We start from the raw sequence: 22271 nt of genomic DNA, 5'->3' as shown, positions 1-22271 counted from the left end.
ATCCAGATTGTGTCTGGAAAGACAACGGGAATCATAAACAGTTCCCTGCCATCTGGGCTGTTAGTGACAGAGATTCAACTCACACGTGGGAATATAGACCTTCTCCAGCACTTTCAGGGCTGAAGGACCATGACATACACTGTGCTGCCTTCAAACAACTGCCAACCAACCCATCTCGTGCCATTTTCTCCTCTTTCTTTAATCAGCAAATTTAATTCAACAGCATAAAACACACATATCACCACTAATGGAGCCAAAAGGATTTACAAATTGAAGAGCCAAAGTCAAACCCCAGCTGCTTCTCTTTGAACTGTGCAGGCTCTTCCAGTTTCTAGGAGTGAAGGCAGAGTGAAGCAAGCACCTCCTGCCCACACAGGGTAAGAATAAATAAAAGGCTGACACCCACTCTATTGCTCTGCAAACAATATTCTGATGAAACAGGCACATGAGTAATATACACACACATCCGCCTCTAAAGGCTACTCTCAGGTTTGGAAACAAGTCTTGGAAAAGACTTTCCATATTTGGGCTCTGAGCAACAAGCTGTGCAAAATTTGCCACAAAATCTAATGGCATTTTTATCAAGTAGGTATTAAAGGATTACCCTCTGCGCAGAAGTCATTTTACACTTGACAAAGGAAGGAAATGCTGTGCTAACATCAGATTATCAGTAAACCATGCAAAGCACAGTCAGTCAAGCATGACTCAAACCCAGCACATTAAAATCCTTCCTCATGCAGGGTAAGAACAGCCTCAAATAGCAGAGGATGCCAGTGCCTGCTGGTCCTGGCTCCCCCAGGGAACACCCTTTACCTGCACGAAAAAGTAGACAAGTCCCAGGGGCGGAATGATGACAGCAGCTATAGGTGTGGCCAGCAGGATGATGATACAAGCCCCAATGACATTGAAAGTGGAGCCCATGAACATCTTGATGATGGGTGGGATGGTGGAGTCGATGGTGTCGATCTCCTTGGAGAAACGGTTCACCAGGTTCCCGCTGGGCGTGCGCTCAAAGAAGCTCATGGGGGACCGGAGCACGTTGTGCAGCAGGTTGAGGTGCAGGTGCCGTGATGCAAAGATTCCTCCTATTGACACAACCATGGAGTAGCCAAACACAGCAATACCTGGGAAAGGAGACTCATTATTAACTGCTGCCACCTCTCAGATAAATAATTTTCCTCATTCTGTCATCATTTAGCATTAGCACGTTGTCACCACAGGACACGGAACAACACACCGCTGCTCTCAAGGTGAAAAAAGGGAAGTTTGTTTTCTGACTCTTAACATTTATAGATTTCTAAAAGTGACAGTGGATTGGAGGGTGAAAGTGCCACCTCTCCAATCACACTGGACAAACCAACAGTCCATTGAATTTCTCTTCTTCTATAAAAGAATGCAAACCAATAAGTTATTTACAGAAAGTGTGTGAGTAAGTTCATTACAAGAATGTAAACATCAGAAGGCTTAGAAAATCTTAAAAAATCAGGGTGACAGTATGTCTGTAGTGCAATAATCCTGAAAACTTGGGTACACTTCAGCCAGACTCAGCAAATATGTTAAGTAGTTAAAAAAAATAAAACCAGTGAAGACATCACTTTTCTTTCATTGCTTCTCCATTACAAAAATTTGTGTAACATTTGAACACTTTCGCTGAGCAAAAAATCACTGAATTTGCTCTTGGCATTTGTTTTTTATTGTGGGATTTTCATGGCACTCCTGAAGTGGGGTACTTGGGGTGTTGGGTTTCATGGCAAACAAACTCTAAACCACAAAGAGGACACAAAACAAAACATCACTGCAGCAGCCTCCCCACAGTGCCTGGGTGGAGGCACAGGCAGCTGAGCCAGCCTCCTGAGACAAACTGCCCTGCAGGGGCAGCACAGGCTGCTGACAGGCCAGGGAGGCTCTTCTCAGATCAAACATTCTGTCAACAGTTCTGACTCATCAGCCAGCAAAACACTTCTCACTTTGAGAAATTTCAGTTACAAATGAAAGGAAAAACACACTTTGTAACTGAACAACTGTATAGGTTGGTTTGCTTGCTTTTTTTAAATTCAAGTTTTTCATTTTTCTATGAAAACACATACTCAACTCCTTAGCAAAATGCTGCTGCAGAGACCAAGAGCATTAGAAACACTGAACCAGCAAATCTTAAAATACACAAAACCAGGCAAACCTTGAGAAATTCCCAATGCTCCATACACTCCCAGTCTGAGAGTTGTGTTCTGCTGTGTGCCATTGATAACAGGATCATCTGTCCATAAACTCAGCCAGTAGTTGGAAGACAAGGAGGCTATGTGATTGCACATAAAGAGGAAAATGGCCAAGAAAGACATACAGAGTCCAATTGCTTTCATGTACTCCCAGTACACTGATGCCTTTACCTGAAGAAAGAAGACAGAAAGAAATACTCATTTTGCAGCTAGGTTTCAAAAGCAGCAACTCCCCCTTGTCCAACACCTATTTAAAGCCAGTGTCCCTCCATGAGGCCATGAAAACACAGCAGCTGCACTCCAGAGAGGCACAGCCTGGGAACACAGGCTGCAAAGCATTCAGTGGAGACATGCCAAACCCAACACTGCCCCAGGGCAGGCACACATCATCCCTGCCCTGTCATCCACGGGAAGGGAGGAGTAGGGAGGGACCTGCCTGAAGTACCACAGAGCATCAGCAGCAGAGCCAAAAACCTCACTGAGCAGCTCCAGCTTCTGGCTCTCTGCACCACAAGATTATAAAGCCTTCAGACCAACCCTTGCTCCACATGGCTTCTATCCTGTGAGCTATCTTTAACCAACAGCAAGCAACCCAAGCTTGGATTCAAGCAACATTGCTAGGAGCTGTAGCTGCCACTTTCCCAGGAACCTCAGTCTCAGGTTTCTCAAAAAGCCCTGGGTATCCTGGGATTAGACACTTATGTCTACAGTGGAAACTTGGCTTAAATTCATCTGAGTCAATGCAGCTCCTCACTGAAGGGCAGTTTTCATTAGGTCACCTAATTTGTCACAACCTCTCTCCAAGAAACAGCTGCAAGGTTTTCATTCCTCCTCCTACACTTTGATGTGGTCAGGCCCATCATCTCATCTCACACAAGTTTTGTGTTGGCATTCTTCCTGCAGGCAAACGTGGGGCTCAGGTTTGGGAGCAGAGGGCACAGCAACACTTCCATCAAGCATTACACAACAAGCAGCAAGCTCAAGAACTCACTCAGCCCGTTCTCACAACAGTTATGTGGTCTTCAGAAGTTATTTTCTTCTGAAATAGATTTTTCCAAAACTGAAGAAGGGCACAGGAAGTGGGAACTGGAGCCTTACCCTCCCAGTCTTTGCTGTGTCAGCCTCTGTCAGTTTCCAGGAATTCTTCTCAGCAAGTGGCTTCTGCAGATCTGCTGTGCTGCTCTGTGGCTTCCCAGTGTCTCTGCTGTATGTTGAAGAGTTACTGAGCTGCCTGTTTGAAGACATTTAATTTTTAATCTTAGCTTGGCACAGGACAGATGTTACCTCACATCTAGGCTTTGACATTCCACAGCTCCAAGCCAGTGGTTTACATTCCTATGGAGATGTACTAACCCCACCACAGGGCCAGAGGTTCCCTGAGCCCCCTTGTCCCTCAGGGCCCTCTCCCACCCCTCCATGACAGCACTCAGGTCCCAAGTGTCCATGTCCAGGCGCAAGTAAGTCACCAGATAAACAAGTATTGGTTGCACAATCACTCCAGGATGAAAAATGCTTTGTGACCATCAAGACCAGCCTTTCCAAACCCCATCATCAGCTCAGCAGCTGCTGGAGAGTGAAAAGGGTATCCACAGTCCCCTCAAAACAGGCCATTTAACTCCCAGGCACTCATCAGCTTCCAGAAATAGAGTCTCTAGGGCACCATAAGAACAGAGGCACTATTAGAGCACAGTGAGAATGAGGCATAGACCAGGAGATGGCTTTGGAAAGGTGTAATCAGAGTGATTGCAAGCAGAATAGCAGCTGCATTAGGTCAGACTTAAGGTCCCCTTGGCACTTCATCCCATCTGACAGCAGTAAAATGCAGAAGCCTTAGGAACACACACCAAAGCTGCACCAGCCAATAAAACACTCTCCCTTTTAGGCAAGCCAAACCCACAATGTCCTGCTACAACACAGGAGTTTCCTCATGGAAAGAACATCAGGAGAGCTGTGTGTGTGCACAGGAACGTGCATTGGTGTGTGCAGCTGCAGGGGGGCTGCAGCCCCAGGGTAAGTGTGTGCACATGAGTGTGCATCAGTGTGTGCAGCTGCAGGGGGGCTGCAATGCCACAGGAGCCAGGGGCAGCTCCCAGGCACAGCAGGGACTGAGCCCAGCCCCTGCAGAGCTGCACCTTGCACGGACACACAGAATGGATCCCAGAGCAGACCTGGTCCTGCCCAGGCAGAGAGGTGGTGCTGGGTTTGTGGGGTGTCAGGTGCCTGCTGGTCCTGGAACCAGAGAGCAGCACAGCTTTGCCTTCCTCAGGCTGCTGGATCCAGCAGGATGTACTTTCCCTCTAACAAACACCATCACCATCAAATTATTGTTCATCCACATCTGAGTGACTGGATTGAATGGATGGGGGGCAAGAGGAAAAGCAAAAATAAAACCACACACCTATGTATCAGCTTTCCAGGGGCTTCATTCACAAGACCTCCATTTTCTATAGGTTTGCCTTCCTTTGCAGATGGACTGTTTGTATCTGAGAGGGTGAAAAAGTAAACATGAAAATGGGTTAGGCAAAGAGACACAAGCATTTCATTTCAATCCTGACTGCCAGTTGCAGTCTTAACGTGCAAACAAAGCAGGGAGCACAAGTTATTTACAGATAATAACAGAAAATTGACCAGGTGAACAAATCAGTTTAGTTAAACTCCCAACAGGGTTAATTGCCAAGACAGGGAACATTTATTTTTCTAGCAAATGTAGGTCAGTAATAATGTAACATAATTATGAGGACATATTTTATGTTCAAACATGCAATACCCACCCACATGTGACCCACTCCATGGAAACAAACCCAACACTCCAGCCACTCCTTTTCAAACCACAGCTTCTACACAGTTGGTTATATATTATTTTTATTTTAAAAAGCAATGAGAAGACATTCTATAAATGATGGAGTGAAGCTGTAAGAACAGCAGCCATGTGCCGGTAACTTTGAGTCTTCCTGCAAAGCTGAGCAAGAAGAAATGTGCAAAATCCTGGCATTTTGGGCAAAATCCTGGTGTTTCAGGCAACTGCAGGAATCAGATGACTTTGAGCAAGAGATCTTTCCATGAGTTGTTATCCCACAACATCCTGCTTGTACCAAGATGCAGCACACACAAGACCAGAGTCTAAAACACTCCAGAAAATGTCAGCTTGAAACAGGAACCTTTTCTGAGCAATTTAACTCAGTGTAGTAGAGTGCCATGAGTAAAACTAGGTTCAGCTTATGTCAATTTTCCCTGTAAAAACTAAATGCCTGCCTCCTATAAAGTTATCTGTCAGTAAATGGAACTCTGTTTTCATGCATGGAAGTTAATTTGGAATTTGCAACAAAGAGTTCTGTGTTTTTGAAGGATCTGTGTATAGTTCATGCAAAGGTATTGACCTGAATATACTCAAAAGATATTCAGGAAAATTTGTGCAAATCTAGAGTCTGATATTTGCATGCCTTTATACAAAAGCAAAATATATGCATAAAACAGATCATCCACACATTAAGTGTGGACTGCTTTCCTTTCTGTGTCTGGAAACTGAATATTGGTTCATTACTTTAAAAACCCAAAAATAAATTGTTCAGTGTGGTCTTAAAAAGACAAAAGCAGAATATATGAAAAAGTTTAATTATTTAGTTCTTATTTATGTGAATAAGATCAAACCTAAATGGGACTGCTGGTTATTTTAAGCCCTTGACAGCACTTGTTTTGAAAGGTTCCCATATGAAAACCAGCAAGCATTCCAGCAACATACTGCTTTAGAACATTGCTGAAGAAAACAAAACCACAAATAAACCATCCTCCCCCTAAAAGCTCAAATCTGATTTCATGTTGTAGGCTATGAAGATTTCTTGCTTATACTGAATTTAGCTCTGAGAACAAAAGGATCCTCAAGACTGCCACAGTAAATCTGGCATATGCACTCAGGATATAAACCCAGTAGTGAGGGTTCTGCTGAAAAAAAGTACCCAGAAATGATGAAAGGGAACAGCAGCAATCAGTGAATACACATTTGAGAACAAAAGGACCCTCAGGGCTCAATCCTGACTGATGCATCTCTTGGTACACTCACTACATTTCTAAGTCCAGGGTGTACCTATAAAACTAATTTGAAGTTTCCTCATGGAAGCCTCAGACACAGAATTGCTGCTGCTGAGTTACCTACAAGCTGCCACACAACCAAGGGCAGGCAAACCATGCAGATACCTCCTATGCACTGATAAAATTCCTCTAATAATGACTCAGGCTCTTGAAAATAAACTGCAGTACTCATGTTACTCCAAGGCAAGCACTAACGCAAAGCCCACATGGCAAACAGTTACCTGTTTCCAGAGGTTGAATCGTTCCTTCTAATGAAGGATCTGACTCTAAAAGCACATATAATTAACTTTTTAACACACTCTACCATTTTCAATCTTTACAACCTCACATCCAAGCAGAATAACCTAAACCACAGAACCCAAGGCAGAATCAAATTTGCTGAAATTTGAAATGGATCTATTTTTAATCCCAAGCCACAAGCACAGTTTTCCCACACAGAGAAGAAGCCCCATGAAGGTGAGGATGGCAAGGCAGCACACAGGCAGGGGGAACCCTCAGGAAGCCCAAAGGGAGAGGGAGGCTGGGAGGGACCAGAGCTGCAGCCAGACCCAGGGGCTGGCTGGGAGGAGAGGCTTTCCCAGCCCTGGAGCAGCCAGAAAGCACCAACCCACTGTGTTCCCAGGCTGCCAACAGAGCTGCAGACACCAGGGAGCCTCCCTTGGACAGTGGGAGTGCAGATACCCTCCAGCCAGCTCAGCCTGGCTCCATCTCACACTGCTGGGCTCCTCCAAGAGCCTGGGACTCCCAGCAGCAGTGACCTTTCATGCATTCAGTAAACATGGATGTTATCCCTATGAATCAGACAAACAATGCCTCTCCTTTTCACTTTTTACCACTGGCAGAAGATCGCTTGACTAGAACTGATGAACAAATTCACTGCAAAGAGGCCAGCCCTGTGATAACACCCTCCAGATCACCAGGGTGCACTGAAGTCAGAAGTGCCTCTTATGAGAAAACTGCAGAGAACCATGGCAAAAGTTAAAGCACTGGCTCACTTTCCAAGAGAAGGTTGAGTAATTAAATGGAAAAATAAAGTAATTTAGTTTAATGAAAAGGATTTCAAAACCTACTTTTCCACATTTGAAAATGGGAGGACTACGAGAGTAGTCTGAAAATGGGAGGACTGCGAGACTACGAGAACAAGGCTATTAAATGAGGCAAATCTTCACATTAAAGTGAACTTGTTAACTGCCTAAGGAAGCACAGAGGAAGTTAATTTGCCTATGAATTTCACACAGGCTGAAGACTGCAACAAGTCTGACTGTGGCCCAAGCAGCTACAGAGGCACCTGCAGAAAATACCCAGAAGTTAAGCTGCCCCCAAACTCGTGTCACACTTCACCCCAGCCAGCAGAGTGCAGGCACCCCTGGCACCTCTCAGTGTCAGGAAATCACCACAAGCCATGAAGAAAACAGGCTGGAGGCAAAGACTAAGTTCCCCTATTAAAATCCAATACTGTAACTGTCTGTAGATAAAAGAAAAATAAACCTGAAGTGTATTCCTGTACCAGGGCAGCTCTACAGCTATTCTGTAAAGCAGAAGCAGGAGTCAAGGACAGCAGCTAGAACATGGAGCTGCTTCCTCCTCCTCCCCATCCCCAAAGGAATCAGTTGCATAAAGAAGACACATGTTATCAGAGACAGGAAGGGTGTATAAACCCCAGCTGGCCTTTTGCAGTCTCACTACCATCTGAATTTTGCACTGAGAGGAATTTTACTACAGATCTGTTACACATTTTCCTGATTTGAAGAAAGAATGTGTGTTTAACCTCATAACCTTCAACACCAAGAAATAAGCACCTCTACCTACATAAGCAATGACAAGAAACAGTAATTTAACTTTCCTATCAGTACTGCTGTTTTTCCTGTAACAGGACTCCCTTACCAACATGACAGACAGCAAGAGAGTTTATTTGTGAGCTTACCACTGTTCTCCATGGTTTGTTCAGCATTAGCATATGTACGGAGAAACTCAGCAAAGGCCCCATCCTGCTCCAGCAGCTCCTGGTAAGAGCCCATCTCAGAGATTTCTCCATCAGTCATTACCAGAATTGTGTCCATATGAGGCAGGTAGTTGATTGCATGGGTTACCAAAACCCGGGTCTAAAAGGCAAAGGAAAAATAAAGGGTTTCTGTAATCTCACATTAGGTAATACACCATGGTTGGACTGCTGCCTCTTTACTGCTTGAATTCTGTGTATAACAGAACAGCAATGAGGGATGGGCATGCAGAATTTTAAGAGAACATTGTCTTGATTTTTCCATCAAATATTTTTGAATTACAGAAACCAAAGCACCTTTGACTACAAAAATGTCAGTGCTTTATAAAAGTCCTCTACAAATTGCAGAAGGATCCTTTCATTTTTCAGCTGTTAGAAACAAGTCTAAATATGCAACTTGACAAACTTGGAATAATTTGAACTCAGCCAAGAAAAAGCATTCTCTAGAGACATTATAACATACTTTATTTTTCAGGAGTCCTTTTGGTCCAATAACTTTTTCAAAAATATGTTTCCCAACATGAGCATCAACAGCTGATAAAGGATCATCCAGTAAATAGACATCTGCATTGCAGTAAACTGCCCGAGCCAGACTGACTCGCTGCTTCTGTCCTCCAGACAAATTCACCCCCTGAGGAAACAAGAAAACAGGAGCCTTTATTTACAGCTGAAAGAAGATGTCTTGCTACAGTTCATAAAAGACACAAGTCACAGGTGGTTTATTTAAATCAGAGGAAATTCAACATTGCATGAAACAGATCTTCACAAATAATTTCACTACCACAATAGCATAAGCAATCAGTCACTCTCCTCTTGCAGAGAAGCACATCTTTTCTGCTCTCACTGCCAGTGAAGGGCTGGCCAAACCAAAAAATAGTGTTTGCTAGTCCTGAAAAGCAATTAACCCTGACTGGCCTGCCTAGCTCTGTACATTCAAAGCTGCTTTTCTTCTCAGCTGTATTTCTGCAGTGCTGCCTCTGATGTAAGAAACAAATTCTGCTCCCACTGCACACTGTGACTGGCCTGGTGCCCACCAAGGTAAAGCTGCACCTTTGCTGCAGATGGGGCTGTGCCCAGCTCTGTGCCCAGCTGGGAGAGCAGAGCAGGAGAGCAGCAGCTCAGAGAGGCCCCAGCAGCCACAGCCCCTGGCACAGGGACAGCAGCTCCTGCTCCACAGCTCTGCACCATCCATGGATGCTGCAAAGCCCACACCAGGCTGGCTTTGGTAACCAAGGGCCAGATTTGGGGAGATGGTTGTTTTTGTGGATTGTGATTTGGATTTTTTGGAAGGGCTGGGGTTGGAGACCTGTTTGCTTGTTTTGAACAAAACTGAAGTGTTCAGAAGATTTTTGTCTTTTTTTTTCTGTATATTTTTTCTGCTCTATAACCGTGGCAACTTAGAAACTGTCACTACAAGATGGTTTTATATTTGTAACTGAGCACAGGATTCCTCCCCTTTCAGACTTAAGGCGAAGGAAAACACCCTGCTCAAACCTGCCTCTTATTCTAGAGGATTCCTGCTCTGAAAGTTTTAAAATTCAATACAACTTTGAGATAAAGTAAAATAAGAGTCACACAGCCCTAACTACAAGCAACAGTACTGTTATGGTGGAGTGGGCACTGAAATACCTTTTCTCCAATTTCTGTTTTGTCTCCTGAAGGAAGAATCTCTATATCAGGCAGCAGGGCACAAGCCTCAATCACACGCTTGTAGCGGCTCTCACTCAGCTCCCTCCCAAAGATAATGTTATCTTCCAGAGTTGCATTTTGGACCCAGGCTTGCTGGGGAACGTAGGCTACAGAGCCCTGCAAGAAAAATAAAAGTTCAGTATACTTTAGACTAAGAGTCTGCACAGAGAGTCAAGGCACAGCAGGGCTTTGTGAGGCAGGCAGTGCTAATCACCCCACAAATTACCTACGGTCATTTCCAAACAAAGCCTTTCTTGGGCTCCAGCCTCCTCCAAAATGTTATTTTTATAATCCTCTCTACAAGTGAATGTAACAAAGTGCACTGGTGGAAAATAAAGGGCTACAAACAAAATACGATTAACATAAACCTGGAGGAAACATTTGTTTAGAGGACGTTTGCACAATCACTGCATGTCAAAAGTCATTACTTCTTTCATATAATTACAAATTATGTTGTGCACAAAAGAGTTTAATCTGGAATGCAAGTGTTTAACAAATGCACCCCTGCCAAGAGATTTCTGTAGAAAGCAGAGGAAGTGGTTTCCATATAAAAGTCACTTCAAAGGAGGAGACTGAGATAATGCAGAGTATTTTGCTTTGTGTATCAGCTCTGTCTTCTCTTTCTGCACTCATAATTAGTGACTCAGACCTCAACTAGTTTATTTTTCCACAGTAATTCTGAAGGTGGCCAAACCTACAGACTTTTAAATGCAGCAGATTTGTTTTGTTCTTAAAAGTAATTTTATTTCCAGGTCATTTTTTTCTCTGTTAGCTCTGTGCAGCACTGATGTCTAGGAAAGAACAAACTGCAGCAGCAGCTTTTCCATGTTCAGGTGTCTGGGTGCACCCTCTCCTTGCAATTCTCTCATGTCTGAGAAGGCAGAACCCAACATTGCTCTTCCTCAGAGAATATTTAACAGGGTCTCCCCATCTCATACCCAGACTCACCAGAGCACGCACCTTTGAGTGCTCCACTGTTTTATTGGGCTAAATCTGACACCAACAGATTTGGATGCTGTTGGGTAAATGACACAGAGTGCAGGCTAAGGGATATACATGGTTTGCCAGGAAAGCAGGCTAAAAAGTGCATTCATTTGAAAGGCTGTCTCTTCCCTCCTCACACCTTCTTGGAAATCTAGAATCCCTCTGGCAATACCCACAAAGAGCTGAACAACTCTGCAGATGTGGCACACCTTGACAACCACGTAGCCTTCCTTCTTGTCCATCTCCCCCAGCAATGCAGACAGCAGTGAAGACTTTCCACAGCCAACTTGACCAACAACAGCCACCAAGGAGCCTTCAGGAACAGTGAAATTAATGCTGAAATAAAGTGCACACAGTTCAGCATTGCTTGCTGGCACTCCCCAGTAGTTAAACAGTCAGTTGAACAGCCCATCTACAGCACAAACCATCAGGTGCAATGTGAACACCCTCTGCAAACACTGACTCAGCACTGAAACTGTAACTGCCTAAAACCCCAACCGCTCACTCAGAAAGCACCAAGCTCTCCTCAAACTTAGAATACAGAACATAATATGTAATTAGTCTAAAGGGGAAGGAAACAGAAAGAAATAAAGCACAGTGTCCCAATCTCACCAGGATTTCTCTCAAGTGTTCTATGAACACAAATGTAAATACAGCAAATTTTTGTCCCAAAGAATTTGCCATTTAAGGCCCAAGTGAAAGTAGCCAAAGTTAAGGAAGGGAGCAGGGCCAGGGCAGACACAGCCTGTGGCTGTATCACTGTTTGCTTTCTGCAGCCCGGGATCAGGGACAGCAGAGTGCAGTGAGAATCGGCTGTGGAATGGAGCCTGAGGACACAAACAGGAGGGAGCAGAGCTGGCTGAGAGGGGCTGAGCTGGCTGCACCCTCTAGATGGAGCTCAGCCCATCTGCAGCAACAGCCACAGCTGAAATCCCCTGCAGCTCTCTCTGCCCTCATCCCTACCTCTCCTGCGACCTCCCCTCATGCATTACATAAACGCAATAAACTGAGAATCCCTCCAGTTCATAAAGCTCTAATTTTAAAAATATTTATATATAGAACTGATGTTATTTGTTGTCTTCCATCATGGCAACAAATTCTTCTCCATATGTACTTTATAATTCAAGTATAGATCATCTGTGGTGCAGCAGGATTATGGAATGGAATAAAGAGCACCAATCTTTACCTGTTCAGCAAAGAGGGATCAGTTTTGGCCCAGCTAAATGTTGCATTCTTCACAACAATGCATCCTTCAGCTGCAAAGATAAAACTCATATTTATAAAAGTACCAATGCAAGCAGCTAAACTGAGTGCGCACAATTCAAAGTCAATCCAAATACACATGGGCAGAGGTATAAAGTTACTTTTTCAGAAGAACAACAACCCACTGCTTGCCAAAAACTTGTGTTCTGCTTTTACTGAATTTGGCAAGACAGCAGAGGTCCCAAGGTTACTCTTACAGTAATCAGGAGGTACATGAACATCAGCTACACAGAGATACTAATTCAGCTGCATCTCCAGCCCTGCCAAATCAGTTGTGGAGGGGAAAGAAACTATCTGAGAAGGAAGAAGAACCTGTACATAATTTTCATTTTACAAACTCTCTTCTCTGTTTTCTGTCTCAAATTTATCAGCAAAACCCACCAAAAATACAGTAAATTTGTTTCAGCAAGCAAAAGAAACCACTCAAAACCTGCACACACTGATTTGCAACAGGCAAAGAAACTCACCCTGTTTGATGGGACCCCTGACTATGCTGTCTGGATCCAGCTCCTCATGGGACAGGAACACCCTGAGGCGCTTCAGGGAGACACTGGCCTGTGTGGAAAAGGATGCAAAACTCTTTATACTCTGCTCATTACCTTTATGTGCTCACTGTTTTGTGCCACATACACATTATACCATTATTATGCACTCCCCATCCCTCCTTAAATCCATTGCACAGTTGCTTGGATAGCCAAGCTTTTTCACTGCCCAAGCCACAAGAAATGTGGGTGATGGAAGAAACACCTTTCCACCATAACTGGGATTATTTCACCAGCACAGCACTTAACACACAGGAACTGCAAGGTCCCTTCCAGAGGTGCCCACATGTCCCCTGTGCTCATTCTCCAAGCAGGGGATGTCATCTTTCCACCCAGGGCCTCCTCCTGCACACAGAACACCTGTTAATGACTGAAACCTTACTTCCACTATGTTGCTGATGACCATAGGGAGCATGTTCAGTGGGAACCTGAGGATGTTGAATAATGCCAGGGAAACAAAGGCCTTCTGAGCATCCAAGATGTTGTTCTTGTCTATGGTGACATACACAGCAAACGTGGACAGGGCCACCTGAAACCAAGGGCAAAGGCCACAGTGAGGGTCGTGTCTTAAATCCACCAGGTCAGGAGCACAGTGTGACAACTGCAATCTAATTAAAAATCAAAGAAAGAGCAATGTTCTGATAACTTTCTGTTCCTGACAACACTTTTTGCAAAACAAACATATGATTAAAGTCTGCTGTCGTAAGAAGTTGATGGCTCCTCTTTAAAAAGAGCCAAGTGCTCACTTTCCTCACACAGCAGAAGTGAAACCACAAACATCCCAGGCTATTTGACGTCACACAGCAGCAGAAGGGAAGTAGAGAAATTATCTTTTTTCCTGATCTCTTTCAGTTTTAAGACACACCTCAAAGTATCAGATATTGGATCAGTAACATATATTGACAGGAAGGTTAGAAGCACCCCACTACTAACCTGTTTTATAGTTTGTATAGACTACCACAACCCCAGATTTCCAAACACAGCCCACTTTATCATGGACAAGAAATTTGCAATGTTATTGCACTACAAAGATGAAGCCTTTTCTGTTTTGAACTGTTTCAGTTTCATACTGAACAAGGAAATTACACTGAACCACTGTTATAATGAATCATAACCTATAAAAATAACTCAAAAAATCCATACACTCATTTTTTTAAATGTATTGAATATATTACAGTAAAATAAAGCAAACTAAGTAAAACCAGATGTTTGTTTTCACAACTATTCCCTTCATAGTATTATCTTCCATGATAATACCCTCACACCTCAGGATATCACAAGATCCAGCTGTTTTTTTCCCACAGACTGCCAATTAAAACAAGAAATCAAAGTAGATAAACTTCTGGCATCCTCCCTCCTGAAAGACTTGAAATAATGAGCTCCCCATCCAAGTCTCATCTAAGCACAGCATCCACTGAAGACATCAGAGTTTCTGTTAACAAATCTGGCTGCTGTGAAGACATGGATTGCTCTGGGTGCAGCAGCTGACTCAGCTGTGCCTTGTACAGTAGCTTGTTTGTACAGCCCTTAGTTTGGACAACCCTGTCCCAGGGAGAAAGCCCTCCCATGGAGATCAAAAACAAGACAGGGCCAAAGAATAACCTCCCAAGCAGCATGTCTGCACTCTTGTGTTAGCAGCAACGAGTCTGAAATTCACCCTCAGCAGCACACAGGACAGCAGGGGAGGCACTGCAAAACCAGCGGGTCCTGTTGACTAAAACAATGACTAAAAACCCTGGCCTTGGAAATGGGAAGAAGTAGAGGAAATAAAAGTTTTCAAGGTCAAAAGTGCTTCCCAACAGGCAATAATTTTTTTTTTTTTTTAATCAAAACATACAAAAAAACCTCCAAAAATCCAAGCAACAAGATGCTGAAGAGCAGCCCTGCCCTCCGGGTTGTGCCCCCGCAGAGCCAGTGCCACACACCCTGTGTGTGCTGGGACATCACACCAGTCTGCCCCCCCAGGCTCCACCATCAGCACTGGGGAGTCCACCTGCAGGGTTTAATTTAGAAATTTCATTTAATAATGTATTTATATTCAGATAATCCCAGACTTCTTTTAGAAAAGCATTCACTCAAGAATGCGGCTGACGCTTCTCTGCCTTTCATCACGCCCCGAGCATAATGTAAACACTAAAAATGTTTGCAGGGAAGGAATCTGAGACTGGAAAGTACACTTAAACACCTCCAACTGGAACAGCACATATTTTATCCTAATGTAGTCATGGCTTTTAATTGTTCCTGCAGACAAGAGCAATGGCCCCTCGTTCTAATAGGGCCTGAAGCCATTTTGATGTGATCTCACTCTTCTCTCCCTTGCATTACTTGAAATATAAGCTAAACACAAACACAGGAGAGATGTTTGGCATATCATGGATTTTTATTTTTTTTTAAGTAAGAATTTGAAGCCATCTCAGGCCACACAATGGCTTTGCCTTTTGCACATGGTTCTTACACAGATGCTGGGAGAATCCCAGCCAGAGGCACTCCTGGAGCCCAACACCCCATTCAGCCAGGAGCTCTTGTGGAAGGACCTGCTGCTGCTCAGAAACACACTGAAATAAGGGATTTTTTTATTCTCCTATATCTGACCATACATTTCATCTGAGATTCCTCAAGTACTCTACTAAAAACAGGAGGGGATGCAGAGGAGGTTTTTATTTTCCAATACTTGGACATTAACTTCTAGAACACATCCAACCTGGCTGTTAGTGAGTTTCAAACAAAACAGTAGTGCCCTTCCACAGAGAAGTGGACTCCTAAGTGTCCAAGGACCCCCATTCTGGAGGGCATTTTGGCTTAACTCATTAAAAAACAAAATCAAAAGAAGTCCTCAAGTGCTGCCTTGGAAAGCACAATCCCAAAAAGGAGAGAAGACTTCTAGATTTGTTTCACTTACCAAAAACGGAGCACAAACCCAAGTGAAGGTTGCCATTGCAGCAAGGTAAGCAGATTTTTTTAGGACTTTGAGTTCTTTCTGTCTGATCTCTAATACCTTCTCTTTAAAGGCTAATTCCCAAGCATAAAGTTTCAGAACTTTAATCCCATTGAGAATTTCATTCATCAGCTTAATTCTGTTGTCTTTGCTCTTCATTTGAGCCACCTAAAAACAACATTGCAAAAAATAATTAACAGAGCACAATACTTGGCAGAACCTCAAAGTTCTGAGCTTTCTATTTTGCAATGGCAAATTTACCTCATTATCATCAAAAGCTTACTTGCTTCCCAAGCAGGAAATCTGAGATACTATCTGAACAAACAAATATGCAGAATTAACAAGATGTTTTAAACCAATTAAAAGAATGCTTCATGTAACTACAAATCCAAAGCAAGATCAGCACAAGTGTGGCACTGGTTTAAATGTGATTAACCCTGCAACAGGGAGCCCTGAGATTCAGGTACAATATGCAGTTAAAAATAAACCAGTGTAAGATGTGCAGCTGGCTTCTAACCTTAGACCAAACTTAATTTTGCTTTATTTTCAGCACTATCAATGGCTTTTTTCTTCTTCATCTCTCCAGGAAACAAACACATCCTGGAAACATGAATATTTCATTCATGGCCATTAGGTTCATTAGGCAGACAGCAGTTTACTTTTGCACTTTAGTTTTAAGGCAAGTTAAAAACTGAACTAATTGCTAATAATTCAATCAATGGACATCCCATGAAGCTGTCTGAAGTGCTACCTTGGTCTTCACTACTGCAGGTTTTTAGACCATTACATAAAGATAAGCTGTAAGGCTGAAAAATACATGGGTTTGTTTATTCAGAATACACAACACCTCTGACCTTTCTTTCCTTTTCATTTTTTAAGGGCTAGTTAGAGGGATGGGAAAAAAAATAAGGAAAATCCTCCAGGAACAAGTCAAAGAATAGATGTTTCTTAAAAGCACTCTATAGAGATGCTAACCTGATAGGTTTTTGTCTTCATTGCCATCACAGCATTTATTGGAACCAGAAGGATCATGACACCCACACCTGCCAGCACTGAAGGACCTAAATTCTGAAAATTACATCATTGTAAGCATTTATTCAAACTAATTTTTTTTTAAATATTGGCTCAAATCACTGCATACATTACAGAAAATCATTCTGAATTAGGTTTTCAGCTTGGGAGAAGAAGAGAAGGATCAAGTGGAGGCTTAGGTTAATATCTATATACTTTGACTCTTTAAACAAACATATATATATATATATATAGCCCTCATGTAGAAGTACATACAGATCAATCTCTCCAAATATATCTCTACACACACATATGTTTTAACACAAATATACACTTAACACTTTTTGCTGATTTGTCTGACTTCTGAAGAGTCAGCCCAGTGCTGTGTGAACCAGAAACAGCATCATCTCAAATGTTACTCTGAGCACAGAGCCAAGACCACTTTTACTTAAATCAAGGGACAAGTGAGATCCTCCAGGTGCTGCAGTCCCCCCCAAAGATAATAGTTTCCCTCTGCATCCTCCCCATATGAACTCAGGTGTGCAAATTCAGAACCTCCTGCCTTCCCTCCTGACAGCAGTGACAAAAGCAGCTCTGAATGGCTTCCTAATATACAGCACTTTCTCCTCACTGCTCCAGTGGGCTGAACAACAGGTGTGTGTGGGCACAGAATCAGGGAAGCAGCACAGTGCCAAAGCCAACACAAGGAACAACACACAGTGCTCACCCTCCACAGCAGGTACAGTGCCAGTATCACCTGCAGAGGGGCAGACCAGATCATGTTGATGTAGGTAGCCAAGTCCATGAATCTCTGAGCATCCACAGACATCAGATTCACTATCTCACCCACAGTAGAAGTCTTCCTAGCAGAATTTGTGATAACAAGTGCCTACATGCAGGTAAAAAAACAAAAACAATTAAAACAACATGAGGACAGACTTAGTAATTTGTATTTTATCCACAGAAGTCAAGTGCTTTACACAACTGCATCTTTTAAATCACAAGTAATAATTTTCCTCCTTCATATTCTGTTCACCCTGTACATCCTGCAAAATGCAAGTTGTACAGTTTGAATCAATCAGCTGGGTTTAAGCTAATATAGAATTAAAGTCAATAAGCAAACTTTGGGGTATGGGCTGGTTAGTTTATTGCTTGGGGGTATTGTTTACTTGGTTTGTTACTTATTTTTGTTTTAGTGTAAGTGGAATCTCCACTTCTTGTGACACCTTTTCCTCACACACAGCTATCAGTTCACAGCTTTCTAAAATGTTCCAGCTTATTCTAAGATGGCACTGCTGGTAAATCCCAAAGGAAGCTGTACATGTAGATGCATCTTTAATTTTTGCACCAACTGAAGCAATGCACACCCCAACTCTAAAAGAGGAAAGTTTTCTTACTTGGCAGTGAGAAGAAGAATGTTAAGCAGTGAATTAGAAAACTGCCCAGGCTTAAAGGCTTTTATTTATAAATTAGACATGCTCTTATTTCTATTAGGAGTTAGGAATCAGCATACCAGAGTCTCCTATCTTATTACTCAGACTTAAGTGATGCATTCTCACAGTCACAGATATAGCATATTTGTAGCCACAGCATTGTTACATATTTAAAGAACACCTACCTTTCTATAAATTACACCAACAATGGCTGTTTTGAGCCTCATTCCAGTTACAAAGCAAATATGAAAATACTGGTGAAGGATCAGAGTCTGAAGACAGGCACAGACAAACAGCAGTACGGTATAAAAGTAGCCCTGCCAGTTTGGGGCAGCCTTGTTGTTTACAAAGTTGAGCAGCAATCTGTGGAGAGAGAAATGAGTTCTCTTGACAGATGGAAAACAAAACCAAATGTCATGGTTGCAGCCTTGGGTTATCCCAAACATTGCACAGGTCATGCAAGCACCTGAAGTACCAAACTTAGACAAAACACTTCAGCAAACTTCTTAGAAACTGGAGATCACTTGGTATGAGCATAGATCACTCCCTCCTCAAGGTACCAGTCTGAAACATGAAGTATCACATAGCTCACATGTACAGCATTCTCTTGGGCTACACTGAGAAGCCTCATAGCCCCTGCAGCTGAAACACAACCACCTGCAGCTCCTTTACTTCTCAGCTCAAAGCAACACAACCCTCCCAGCTCCTCAGCAATCTGTGGAACCTCATACTCTGATGTGTAGGCACAGAATAATTACAGGTTAGCACTGAACAAACTCTCCTGCTACAGCTGATTGTGCTCCTGCTCTGCCTTCCCAGTGCTGAAAAGGAAAAGAAGTTAAACATTTATTGCATGATGTTGTAATCTGAAAACCAATGGACTGAAATCATGTTTGCTCCCTTTTATGACATCTCTTCCTCATTGTATCAGCTGAAGGCAAAGCAGTTTGGGGAGTGAAATACCAGCATGTCTTAAAACCTGTCCCCATACATTTAATACAATAAAAAATATAAGGTCTTACTTCAGAATTTCCGGGCCTGCAAACATCAAGAGATCATGTGCAGCTTTAAAAAGGAAGCTCATGAGAAAATATGGTCCAAAGGTTTTATATAAGACCTTGAATAAAGATGCTTCAGAGCTCTTCTGAGATGGTTTTATAATCAAAGCTTCAACCTCTTCTGTCACATCACCATTTGAGTCCCCTGATTTTTGCTGCTTTTTGGGCACATATAACATGTTTGGTGGTTGCCTGAAAAAAGATCAGGTAGAGAATGTAGCCTTTATTCAAGCATAAAGCCAACTGGAAAAAGGTTCCCTGTACAAATGACATGTAAATGAGCTGCTTATTGTGATTCTTAACAGCTGAACTGAGTTTTACTGTCAAATGTATTTAATCATACAACAACTAAATGAACTGGCTGCTCAGAAACGGTTCTTTGTTTGGACAGGTAACATTCCTGGAAATCTCTCCCTTAAGCCTGCCCTGGGGAATGAGGAATAGAGCTGTAACTCATAAGCTTGAAGAGCAGAGGACATTATTATCCTAGAACCCATTGTGCTGAACTTTCATCAAAACCAACACTCCACTGTCCCACCAGAGTTAACAGACTGAAGCCAGGTTAATGCCAAGACATCCCCAATGGACCGAACGCATTCTTTTATTACATCTGGCTTATGCTAAACTGCATGCTCTGAACTTCTGAGGACAAGCTGGATGTAAAACACACTGTGTGAGCAAGCACACCATTTCCCTTCAATGAAAAGGTGCTCCTATTTGCTGCAGCCAAGGATGATGAAAGTAGGATGGGGACCACAGGCATGCAGGCTTTCTAATTTTAGTCATCTGGCTGAGATGCTCAGACTCCCTATATAGTCAAAAGAAAGGAATAAGCTGCTCACTTTGACACCCTGAACTACCCTCCTGAGGCTTTGCCAACTACAGAGGGAGCCCAAGCTCCTAAATCACACAGCAGAAGTTTGTGTGCAAACACTCCCTGCCCAGGGGAAAACCACACATCAAAAGTCACAGTAATGAGTTTTGGATCATGAAAGATGAAGAGAAAGTCGATGCAGCTCTTCATAAAGAAGAAAAAAATGCCCCACTTGGTTCCAGCTCTCTGAGCACCCAAGGACAAAGAGGGGCAGCCTTACAAAAGCAGATTTGGTAACAAACAACTAACACCTCTAAGCAGAGGCTGAGTCACTTGAGCTCTTAAACCTCTGTGTCTTGGCAGAACTGAAAGCCAGGGTAACTGAACTTACCTCTTGGTCTTTGACCACTCTTTTGCCCAGTTTCTAGCCAAACCTGGCACTATTTCCTCTGATTTGTCCTCTTTATTTAATGACCACAAATCCTTGGCTTCCAAAGGGCTCCGATAACCCTGAATCATCAGCCTGCATGAGAAGGAATCAGCAATATAAATTTAAGAGCACCAGAAATATTTGTGTTTATATAGAGACAGATCTATAGATACAGCTGCATCCAGCCCCAGAACAAGCCAGCTCTGCACAAAGATGCAAGCAAGCATTAGTGCCTGCAGCAACACAGGTCCAGATGCTAAAACATACATCCTCCTTTCTTTACTGGGAGAACTAGACACCAAAACAGCTAAGGAGCCAGGATATGCCGCTGAATTCAAATTCCAGGGAAAATAAAAGAAAGGATGAAGTGATCTCATTTGAAAATCAGCCAGGCAATTAATATTCCCATGCCTAGCAAGTTTCAAAATCTTTATTAGCCTTTAATTTCACAAAGCAACTTCTTTCATCTAGCTTTCTGTTGGAACTCTGGCCAAGTATCAGCCACAACTACACACCAATATTATTTTACATGCTTCTGTGATTTAACTCACAAATCATACAGCATAAGGAGAATTAAGTTAATGGGAAAAAAAGAGCCTATTGGACAAAAAGATGTAATAGTTTTCAATGCCTTAGTTTCTAAATACAGCAGACAATTTCTCCTTTCTTATATTTCCCAAGGATTTTTTTTTATTATATTCCTTCAAACATATTAAATACAGACTGGCAAGATTTAAAATTACAAAGACCCTACAAAGGAAGTTTAAAAAGTATTAATCAAGCTTTTTAAAATTTTAAGGTATCTACAAAACAACCAATCATAATTATTGTTGCATGATTATTGCTAATTTAGCTCTGACAGCAGGACCCCAAAGTGCCATCTGTCTTGAACTGGTGATTTATGCAACAGCTTGATCTTACCCAGTGATCCACCAGAATGTGATTCTGGAGAGGAAAGAAGCACTGAACTCTGGACATGGATTCTAAAGGAGAGAAAAAGAAATCAATCCACACACAAAATGACTGCAGGGCCAAAAGAAACCAGCAAAGCAGAAAAGATGTTTTTGAAATTCCTGTTGTCTACAGTATTTTTTTCACATGACTAAAACTTGCCATTCATGCTGCTGAGAGCAAACACAAGCCCAGCCTCAGGGCTGTCAGCAGGCTGCACCAGGGACACAGAACAGCAGTGCTCAACCAAGAGTGCTCCACATCAACAGCACAACAAACAGCTGGAGGAATTTCTGGTTTGGAAATATTTGGTAAAAGGGCATAAAGCAGAATTTAAAGCTAACTAACATGACTTCTTTGCTGGTTTTCCCAACAAAATGAAAGGTTAAAATTTGAGGTCTGCCCTGTTTCCTGAAGACATTCTAAATACCTAGAAATACTCAGGACAGAAAAACAAATCACTGTGGTCTCAAAGCACCTTGTAATTATTCCAACCATGATCAAACAAAAGGTTTCCTCACACCCACAGTATCCTGTCACATATATTTAACCCCTGAATGAGATGAAAAGAACCAAAAGATGAAGAGGATCCAAAGACTCAGCAATCTGCTCCCCCTCCCAGGCACACAGACACAGACTGCCATGGCCAGGCAGAGCACCCTGGCACCAGGACACTGCTGGGGAAGGTACCTGTGGCACTCAGGAAGTGCCCATGGACCCTTTCCACAGTTACAAAGGCAGTATTTATTCCCTCCTCACACATTTCACACCTTCCTTCATCAGTCAGTGCCACTGAACTGCCATCACACCAGAATCAGACCTTGTATAAAGCTGGAATTTCATGCCATAAAGGCTCATACATA

General features: G+C 42.7%; 1 protein-coding gene across 1 annotated transcript in view; it reads right to left on the bottom strand.

The window, feature by feature from the left end:
• The window catches only part of ABCC1 (ATP binding cassette subfamily C member 1), a 46396-nt gene that overhangs the window by 9091 nt on the left and 15034 nt on the right, over positions 1 to 22271 (bottom strand). The window contains exons 6-23 of the mRNA XM_054270789.1: positions 21379 to 21440; positions 20419 to 20550; positions 19178 to 19405; positions 18341 to 18518; positions 17450 to 17611; positions 16687 to 16779; positions 15676 to 15879; positions 13159 to 13305; positions 12702 to 12789; positions 12158 to 12227; positions 11181 to 11307; positions 9928 to 10104; positions 8762 to 8929; positions 8224 to 8401; positions 4612 to 4696; positions 3312 to 3444; positions 2177 to 2384; positions 814 to 1124 (exon numbers count right to left, since the gene is read on the bottom strand). Coding sequence (XP_054126764.1) covers positions 814 to 1124; positions 2177 to 2384; positions 3312 to 3444; positions 4612 to 4696; positions 8224 to 8401; positions 8762 to 8929; positions 9928 to 10104; positions 11181 to 11307; positions 12158 to 12227; positions 12702 to 12789; positions 13159 to 13305; positions 15676 to 15879; positions 16687 to 16779; positions 17450 to 17611; positions 18341 to 18518; positions 19178 to 19405; positions 20419 to 20550; positions 21379 to 21440 — 2751 coding nt within the window. The remainder of the gene's footprint in view (positions 1 to 813; positions 1125 to 2176; positions 2385 to 3311; positions 3445 to 4611; positions 4697 to 8223; positions 8402 to 8761; positions 8930 to 9927; positions 10105 to 11180; positions 11308 to 12157; positions 12228 to 12701; positions 12790 to 13158; positions 13306 to 15675; positions 15880 to 16686; positions 16780 to 17449; positions 17612 to 18340; positions 18519 to 19177; positions 19406 to 20418; positions 20551 to 21378; positions 21441 to 22271) is intronic.

This window comes from Melozone crissalis, unplaced genomic scaffold, assembly GCF_028551555.1.
Source record: "Melozone crissalis strain CALT ecotype California unplaced genomic scaffold, PUWL_Pcris_2 ptg000012l_1, whole genome shotgun sequence".
In the NCBI taxonomy this organism is placed as follows: domain Eukaryota; kingdom Metazoa; phylum Chordata; class Aves; order Passeriformes; family Passerellidae; genus Melozone; species Melozone crissalis.
The sequence above is the reverse complement of the archived record's forward strand: the minus strand, read 5'-3'. Positions and strand labels throughout refer to the sequence as shown.